This window comes from Girardinichthys multiradiatus, chromosome 19 (assembly GCF_021462225.1).
Source record: "Girardinichthys multiradiatus isolate DD_20200921_A chromosome 19, DD_fGirMul_XY1, whole genome shotgun sequence".
In the NCBI taxonomy this organism is placed as follows: domain Eukaryota; kingdom Metazoa; phylum Chordata; class Actinopteri; order Cyprinodontiformes; family Goodeidae; genus Girardinichthys; species Girardinichthys multiradiatus.
The window spans coordinates 15864021-15872889 of NC_061811.1; the positions used below are offsets into that span (position 1 = coordinate 15864021).

The window sequence follows — 8869 nt, forward strand, 5'->3', positions numbered from 1 at the left end:
GAAGTTTCAACTCTACTTCTGTATTTGTGTTCTGCATTTTCAGTCCTCTACAGTGCCCCTTCTTTAACTTTTCAAGTAACACTAATGTAGTTTTTTGTCATATGCATTTTCAAAAAGCATTCGAAATGAAATACTAAAATACATTTTTAGGAATAACTATTGATAGCAAATTGAGCTGGAAACCACACATCAGAGACATGCAAAGTAAAATTTCTAAAAGTGTCTCAATTATTGACGAGGTTAAACACTTCTTCGAGTATAATGCACTGTGATTATTGTATTGCACAGTAGTTTTGCCCTACTTAATTTACTGTGTAGAAATTTGGTGCAATCACTAAAAACGTTTGCTACATCCCTCTTAATATTCCAAAAACATCCTGTGAGAGTTACACATAAAGTAGGATTTTGTGATCACACCAGTACTTTATTCTGGCAGTCTAAAATGTTAAAAACCCAGTCCACGTACAATATAAGAAGGTACTGACAGACTCAAACAATATATACAATAACTGTAAACTGTTAGCACCAGTTAAAACTAAACCTCCATGATATTTGGTCCAAAAAGGCCAAGCAACTCCTCGTAGAACAGCTACGGTCTCTGTTAACAGTTCAACAGGAAATACCTGCAGAAAAATAACAGATTAAGGTCATTAGTGAGTTTCAGCCTCAGACTGAATTTCTCATTTGATCTTAAAGTGTTTTTATTTGCTTTACATCTACACATAAGTTCAGAATTTATTGTACAAAGGGAACATGAAAACACAACTGAAACATAAAGCTGGAACGAGGCCGTGGTATTTAAAAAAGATGCTGTACGACATTCTGCAGCTATATAAGGTGAGGAATGCACGAGCATCACTTGCAGGAACATGAAACCCGGAGATTGGGTTTCAGTTTTCGTCCACAAATGCAGAAAAAGAAAGACATAAAAAATATTGAAGATAAAAAAAATGATCTTGGTTAAATACATAAGAGAAAAGTTAAAAATGATTAGAGAATTAAATAAATGACAAAATCATTAAACCAATACATTTGTAGTACAAGATTAAAATTACATTAAAAAGTCCTGATGTGAAATCTTTAATAGAAATATACATTTAGGCCACATTTTACATCTGCTGATATATTCACTTTACTTTTATTGCATTTGTTGGCATGTGAGCACTTAATGGAAAATTAAGCTCATCTTTCACAGATTAATGTCTTTAAGAAAACTGAAAGTATCAAGTTTTGCTGAGGTTAGTTATGACCAATGTGCAGACAAGAGTGCTGAAGCATCATGGTGAGAAGCGGAGTCTCTTTAGTAATAATAAGAAACTGGTTATTTACAGGACACAAGGAACATGGACAGGTAACCAGACATGCAACAGGTAGTAGCCAGGAGGAACCAGAGGAGAACAATGAACCCAGAGTGTATAAATACTGAGGTAGGGTAGAGAGTGGACCACTGAACACTGGGAGCTAATTAGAGGGAAATCAGGAGCAGCTGGTGGGAGAGAAAATGAAGGTAACTGAAGGAGGGAGGCTAATTAATGCAGGTGAGCAGGGTATCCAGGGGAATAACAACACATCTAAGTAAACAGAAATAAGTTAACAATGGGACTAACTAAAGAACATAAACAGGGAGGAACCAGATATACAAGGAAATAAAAACAAAAGCATCTAACACAGGAATCCAAGAAAGTAATCTAAAGAAAAGAATGAAAGATGAATTTAATCAACATGAATGAATGGAAACAGAAACTGAAGAACAGACAAGTGCAGAGAAAGCAGACAGAACTCAAACTCAGAACTCCTAAAAGAGGCAGATCCTGACAGAAAGAACTGCAAAATCCTACAAATTCACAATAAGTACAAAATGTTTTAGATTTAAACAAAAAAAAAAAATAACTTACACATCTGTTAGTGTTTAATTAAATAATAAATAAGTATTTATTTGAGTTAAAGTGTAGGGAAGCATGACTGAGAGGTTTAGTATGCAAGTTAATTATGTAGATTCTCATGAATTTTAAGTTTTGTTTGTTTCAGCAGCTAAAACTGTGTACTGTCTATTAATAGGTTGGGAGGTAAAGAAAAGAGCATGCCCCAGGGACACCTGTCCTTTGTTTTATCCAGAACAATGGCAGTAATCATATTTACGTGGCAAATATGATTATTGCTGTTATTTGTGCTGCCTAAGGATTAAATCATCACCTTCCTAAAATAATGGCCTACGTAATTTTTTGTCAAAAAATTTTTTTTTTCAAAAATAATCTCATGATAAATCCTCAGTTGAGGAGGTCATGTAATTGCATGCCTGTTGTATGCTGGTCGATTACAAGAATGTGACGTAGGCAATTTTAAAGGCTTTTCAAAATGGCGACCGCTTCAAGAAAAACCACACTCTATATGGCTGCCACCAGGCCTCTAGTTGGAATCCCCCCTCCATAGAAAACGATAAATGAAGACATCCACTTTGCAGCAATGGAGCCCGCTGCTATTCCGGTTGTGGTGAAGCCAAGTGCAGCCAGAAGAGCAGGAGTCAGAGCCACAGTAGCTACACCTCCTGCACAAAAAGCATGACTAATGAAGCTTTTGTCAAAATTGTTAAAAAATACAGTCAGATAATCACGTACCTGCACCCATAACGATGTATTTACCTATTGATTAAACAGTTAAAAACATCACATTTAGCAAGAACTAAAGAATTGTTCAATTAAATGAGAAATTGTGCCCAAGCTTTTGAGAAGTGGGTGTATACACTCACATATTTCTTCCTCCATGTTTTTGCGGTTGGTATCAGCTGTTAACCGGTGCTATTCTGGATGATGTAGGAAAGAGGCTGGGCTGGACAGATTAACTTTCATTTCTCGGAAAATGAAAGAAATTACCAACATCTGAACAGGAGAGGGAAGCAAAAGGCAGACAGGGATCTGAAAGGAGGAGGGTTTTGAAATGGGAGGAACGTTTCCATCCTATTTATTGCTCAGACATAATATTGGACTTCCATTCCAATAAGGAAACAAACATGGGACTACGTGAGTAGAACTCTCATTTAAATATATCTGTAATCATTAATTTTTAAACGTATCACACCAAATATTTTAATACTTGCTGAGCTTCAATTTGATGCAATTGCTTTTCTATTTCAGTAACTATAGGAGCAGCTTCTGCAATCACCGCAGGTGAGATTCTACAGAAAGTCTTTATTATTTTCACATCTATAATACGTTTTTTATTGAGTATTTTAACACTGCTACTTCAGAGAGTGATGGATACATTTCCCTCTTGTGCCCTTAAGTCGGAGCGGTTGCGGCTGTCCCGGTGGTTCTAGGGGCCATCGGCTTCACCTCCATCGGAATCGCTGCTAGTTCCTACGCGGCAGGCATGATGTCTACAGCAGCCATCGCGAACGGAGGAGGGGTTGCAGCAGGAAGTCTAGTGGCTGTTCTGCAGTCAGCAGGTAAAAGGTTCTCCTGTGCAACTTGTTTCACAAAAGGCGAAGCAAATACATAAAACAGATGTGACTTACGATAATCTGTATGTGGTGTTTACCTGCAGGTATGGCTGGTCTAACCGCAAGTGCCACTGCAGGTGTGGCCAGTACTGGGGGAGTTCTTGGAGGAATTGCAGCCCTTATTATTTGAGGCAAACATCACTCAGACATTGACCATAAGGAAGGATAAAGTTTACTTTCCCAAAAGGAAGAAACGACAAATTACAATTTAGCTCGAGCCTCAGGGTAAACAATGTTACCAAATGAAGGATTATAAATAAAATAATTTGAAAAGTGTTTATCTGTGATTGTGTCTCATTTTTCGCCTTTCCTTTAGAACATGCCATCGTATTTCTGATGATAAATACTACATCTGTTTTCAGACAGATTCTTTCTACTCTTTGGTGACAAAACTGCTCAAACTTGAAGGTGGTCTATAAGTAGCTCTAATCATTTATGGGAACCTTTTAGTTAGCGCTGCATTTTATGCATTTACCTCAGTTTATGCCAACACATGTTGGCCAAAAACAAACTTAAAGAAACAAACAAAAAAGAAGCATTTGTTGTTTTGTTTTTGTTGGTTTTTTTGGACGCCATCTTCGACGCTACTTCCTAAAACGTAGTGCTGCGTTCAAGGGCAACTCAGACCTCGATTTTAAACGGGAGGTGGGAGGCAGTACAAAGTAGTCGCATATAAATGGGTCAGAATGCAATTTACTTAATCTCGGCAGTTGAGAGAACTTAAAACTATGAGATAGCTACAAAGCATCAAAGCAGTCTTATTTTGCTTCAAATCAGTGTGGTCATTTTGTGGTCTTACTTCCGAGGGACAGTAAACGCAGCAACAGTAAGTTTCGTTTTTGCATTCAGAATCACAACATCCGCGACAGCAGCAGTGTTTAAATCTGAGCCGCAACAGTCTGTGGTTATGAGTCTAAGTGAGTCCATCTCAATAGATTTTTATTTTATTTCAAAGCATTGATTTTGTTTACAAATAATTACCAAATGTTCTGAAACGACAGCGGCTATTGAGGCACCATTAACTTTATTATTGGATTCATTCGGGTTCTGAGATATTTTTCATCACATGTAAAACAGAATAAAAATCAACTGAATTAACTTCCTGCTGATTTTAAATTCTCTACAGCGTGTTTTACTTTATTAGGTGATTGTAGTCATTAATATGTTGGCAGAGATGCAAGATAATGAACTCATAATGAACTTCCTGTGTTTCAGAAAAGATTCTTGCCATTACAGGAGGTGCAGGTATGACTTATGGTTTTTATGTCTGTTATCGTGAAATAGACAGTTGGTTGTCTGTATTAAAAGAGTCCATAAAGTTTAGGGCTAATAATAAATAGGCCCTACCACCTAGGCCAGCAGGGGTGTCAAACTCCAGTCTTCGAGGGCCATTGTCCTGTAACTTTTAGATGTGTTCCTGGTCCAACACGCCTGAATCAAATGGCTGAACTACCTCCTTAGTATACAGTCTAGTTCTCCAGAGTCCTGCTAATGACCTAATTATTTGACTCATGTGTGGTGAAGCAGAGGCACATCTAAAGGTAGAAGGACACCGACTTTTGTGTTACTTTTTGTTTTGTTTGTAAGTCTTTGGAATAAGTCAGATCAGAAACTGGCTGCAGTTCCTTTTTTTTTTATATTTAGTTTGCATTATCCCCTCCTTGAACCGCCACCTTAACGTGGTGGAGGGGCTTGAATGCCCCAATTATCCAAGAGGCTATGTTGTCTGGGGCTTAAATGCCCCTGGGTCTCCCATGGCAAACAGATTCTAGGTGAAAGGTCAGACAAAGAGCGGTTCAAGACACCCTCATGAGGACTACACAAACGAGGCATGTGATGTCACCCGGTACGGCGGAGCTGGGGTCCCACCCTGGAGCCAGGCCTGGGGTCCCGTCAGAGAGTGCCTGGTGGCTGGGTTGCTCCTCGTGGGACCCAGCCGGGCCATGCCCGAAGGAGAGACACGAGGACATCCCCCAGTGGGCCCACCACCTGCAGAGGGAACAGTGAGGGACCGGTGCAAAGAGGATTGGGTGGCGGACGAAGGTGGAGACCTCGGCGCCCCGATCCCCGGATGCTTAGGCTGGCTCTGGGGAATGTCACCTCACTGGGGTAAAGGAGCCTGAGCTTGTGCGGGAGGTCGAGAGATATCGACTAGAAATAGTCAGGCTCGCCTCCACGCACAGCGTGGGCTCTGGAACCCATCTCCTCGAGAGGTGTTGGACTCTGTTCTACTCTGGAGTGGCCCACGTGGAGATGCGGCGGGCTGGGGTCGATTTTCTTGTTGCCCCCCAGCTCAGCCGTCTCTTGTTGGGGTTTATGCCAGCGGTTGAGAGGGTCGCATCCCTGCGCCTTCGGGTTGGGGACAGGTCTCTGACTGTCGTTTCGGCCTACAGGCTGGGCGGCAGTGCGGAGTACCCGGCCTTCTTAACGTCCCTGTCGGGGGTGCAGGATAGTGCCCCTCCCGGAGACTCCATTGTTCTGCTGGGGGACTTCGACACCCACATGGGAAACAACAGTGACACCTGGAGAGGCGTGATCGGGAGGAATGGCCTTCCCGATCTGAATCTGAGTGGTGTTTTGTTATTGGACTTCTATGCTAGTCACGGATTGTCCATAATGAACACCTTGTTCAAGCATAAGGGTGTCCATCAATCAGTTGGCACTGATGGACACATTTTTATTTTACTGGTTATATATAGGGATAAACTAACATCATGTCACTGTTTAATTGGTGCTGAAACAACAATTAAATAATAGGCTACATTTTAATTAAGTACCTTCTGTTGCATTAACTTATCTGCTTTCTCTCTACACAATGGATTGGTTGGATGTTTACTGGCCTTGTGAATTACCTTCAACAAGAAGTGAGCCAAAAAATCCTAAATGTTAAACACCCAGTTTTTATCTATTTCTACTAATATTTTCTGCAGCGAACACATAATCGTACTTTTGTAGACCTCTGTCGATGACTGCATAACAACGGAAAGCGTTTGTTCTTTCAGATAAAGGTCTTAACAGAATCGGATGTAATCAATTGCTTGTCTTTTAAAAAAATTTCATTTATTAAATCTTATTTCATCCTAATTGAGTTTTTTAGTTTCTTACCAGCTTTCCTGAAACTTTCATGGATCTTACAAATTATTTTCCCAGAAACTAGAAGGTACTTTAGTTGTTAGAGGAACTTAGATGGTAAATTTTGGACCTTACCAGGCAATTTCCTGGAGATATCTTAAAACTTACTAGCTACTTTTCCTGTAACTTGCATTGAACTAACCAATTATGTCCTTGGAACTTAACTGGTGCTTTCCTGGAACCTTTATAGAATTTACCTACCTTGTACCTACTTTTTTTGGAACTTTTAAAGAACCTACCAGGTATTTTTCCTGAACTTTCTGGGTATGTTCAGGAGTTGGACTGTATTATGGGAATACTTAGCATCTAATAAGTTGCATGAAAGTTTTAAGAAAGTTCCTAGTAAGTTCTAGGAAAATAACTGGTAGGTTTCATAAAGCAACGCCTAAGTTCCAGAAAAGTACTGGGTAAACTCCATAAAAGTAACCTGTAAGTTCCATAAACATTCCAGCAATACCTGGAAAGTTCCATGAAGTAACCTCTAAGATCCGAGAAAGTACAGTCTGCATTATGTCAAGCAACTATACAGTAAACACTTTGTTTATATTGATTGATTTATTGAGCACAAATGTGAGCAGTTATACATATTGTATCTTCCCAACAGAATATACAAAGCTTCAAACTTTATTTTTTTGCCTTTACAGAAGGATGAGCAGAAGCAGCATAATCTCATAATTTAGAAAATACTAACAGCAAGACCGACACCTAACACAAAATAAAAAAATACGTTTCTTTCAGTTGTATTAGATCATTCTTATGTTAAATCCTGAATCTAATAAATTGAGACATGATTATGGTGTATTATACAGGATACAACAGGATTTGTAAATTTGCTGGAGATGAGAAAATATGTTCCTTTCCATTCTAGGGATTGTCTTGCACCGTTACATTTACATTACAAATCTTTGATACCATCCAGCCAACTGTACTTCCAGCACCAGCCACAGCTCCAGTTCCAAACCATCCTAGTCCTGTCATACCTGTAGTGAAACAATGTATTTGAGAAAGTCAGCGTTCAGCTTTTGTAGCATGAAGCAACTTTTTGTTTTGACCTTTACATCTTTAGAGATACTTTGAAATGCTCTGGCGTAATAGAGGAGGAACCCTAACTGGCCAACTTTAGATGTCCTTTATTTCATTGGCTTTATAATGTCATCTGACTCCCACATTGTCTAAATAACCTGATAGGCTGGCCACCTTGCAAGTCGGTTTTTAAATAAAGTTTTTTTGAGAATATGAGACCAGACCTCATACGAAGCTTCCATCCAAGCAAGAAACATGACCCAACGGATCTACTAAGATCTAGATAGTCTTTGATGGATTTTTTTCCTGTTTCTTAAAGATGGTTGCAATAAATGTTTGTTAAGCCACACAAAGTCACTCAGACGTTCTTCAAGAATGTAACCCGGCTCTAAATCCATAATGAGATGCCTGGAAAAGATCTCATGTTGACATTCATTATTTTACCGATAAGCTGCTTTGATTTTCAGGGGAAACATTGCTGTTGCTGATTGGTGAAATACTTTTTTATTTTTATTTTAAGAAAAGTAAGCTGAAAGCAATTTTTCTTTTAAAGTAACTTTAAAAGAATGTTAATATTAACCAAATTTTTGGTCTTTGTTTGTACCAAACAATATTTTATGAGGGAATTCATCCTGAATTAAAGGTTGTTCATACTCCTCCGATAGATAATTTTCTTACTTGTTTGCACATATTAAAACCCTGTTTACCAATAGACTGTAAGGTTGCCACCAGGCCTCCAGCTGGAATCCCCCCTCCATAGAAAACGGTAAACGAAGACATCATCTTTGCAGCAATGGAGCCCGCTGCTATTCCGGTTGTGGTGAAGCCAAGTGCAGCCAGAAGAGCAGGAGTCAGAGCCACAGTAGCTACACCTCCTGCACAAAAAGCATGACTAATGAAGCTTTTATGTCAAAATTGTTAAAAAATACAGTCAGATAATCACGTACCTGCACCCATAACGATGTATTTACCTATTGATTAAACAGTTAAAAACGTCACATTTAGCAAGAACTAAAGAATTGTTCAATTAAATGAGAAATTGTGCCCAAGCTTTTGAGAAGTGGATGTATACACTCACATATTTCTTCCTCCATGTTTTTGCGGTTGGTATCAGCTGTTAACCGGTGCTGTTCTGGATGATGTAGGAAAGAGGCTGGGCTGGACAGATGAACTTTCATTTCTCAGAAAATGAAAGAAATTACCAACATCTGAACAGGA

The 8869-nt window shown here is 39.2% G+C and overlaps 2 protein-coding genes across 3 annotated transcripts; one reads left to right on the forward strand and one right to left on the reverse strand.

Annotated features, from left to right (window-relative positions):
• Window positions 1-2851: 2851 nt before the first annotated feature.
• On the forward strand, window positions 2852-3772 carry LOC124855722 (interferon alpha-inducible protein 27-like protein 2). The gene is made up of 4 exons (XM_047345741.1): window positions 2852-3017; window positions 3132-3164; window positions 3281-3442; window positions 3541-3772. The coding sequence occupies exons 1-4, from the start codon at window positions 3008-3010 to the stop codon at window positions 3624-3626; spliced, it is 291 nt and encodes a 96-aa protein (XP_047201697.1). The 5' UTR covers window positions 2852-3007; the 3' UTR covers window positions 3627-3772.
• A 3396-nt stretch (window positions 3773-7168) lies between these two features.
• LOC124855719 (interferon alpha-inducible protein 27-like protein 2A) lies at window positions 7169-8865 on the reverse strand. 2 transcript variants are annotated; one of them, XM_047345739.1, is made up of 4 exons: window positions 8730-8843; window positions 8599-8622; window positions 8359-8526; window positions 7169-7608 (listed from the first exon to the last, which is right to left on the reverse strand). In XM_047345739.1, the coding sequence occupies exons 1-4, from the start codon at window positions 8827-8829 to the stop codon at window positions 7493-7495; spliced, it is 408 nt and encodes a 135-aa protein (XP_047201695.1). In that variant the 5' UTR covers window positions 8830-8843; the 3' UTR covers window positions 7169-7492. The 2 variants fall into 2 exon arrangements, 1 of the variants encoding a protein (XP_047201695.1); XR_007035130.1 differs by lacking the exon at window positions 8599-8622 and having other exon boundaries at window positions 8730-8865.
• Window positions 8866-8869: the final 4 nt, after the last annotated feature.

Bases quoted from the DNA above. Each gene is read 5' to 3' on its own strand.
- LOC124855722 (XM_047345741.1), top strand. The intron at 3,165-3,280 runs GTGAGATTCTAC...TGTGCCCTTAAG, and splicing joins AGCTTCTGCAATCACCGCAG to TCGGAGCGGTTGCGGCTGTC. The intron at 3,443-3,540 runs GTAAAAGGTTCT...GTTTACCTGCAG, and splicing joins GGCTGTTCTGCAGTCAGCAG to GTATGGCTGGTCTAACCGCA.
- LOC124855719 (XM_047345739.1), bottom strand. From the start codon at position 8,829: ATGAAAGTTCATCTGTCCAGCCCAGCCTCTTTCCTACATCATCCAGAA. The intron at 8,623-8,729 runs GTGAGTGTATAC...TTTAATCAATAG, and splicing joins AAACATGGAGGAAGAAATAT to GTAAATACATCGTTATGGGT. The intron at 8,527-8,598 runs GTACGTGATTAT...CTTTTTGTGCAG, and splicing joins ATACATCGTTATGGGTGCAG to GAGGTGTAGCTACTGTGGCT.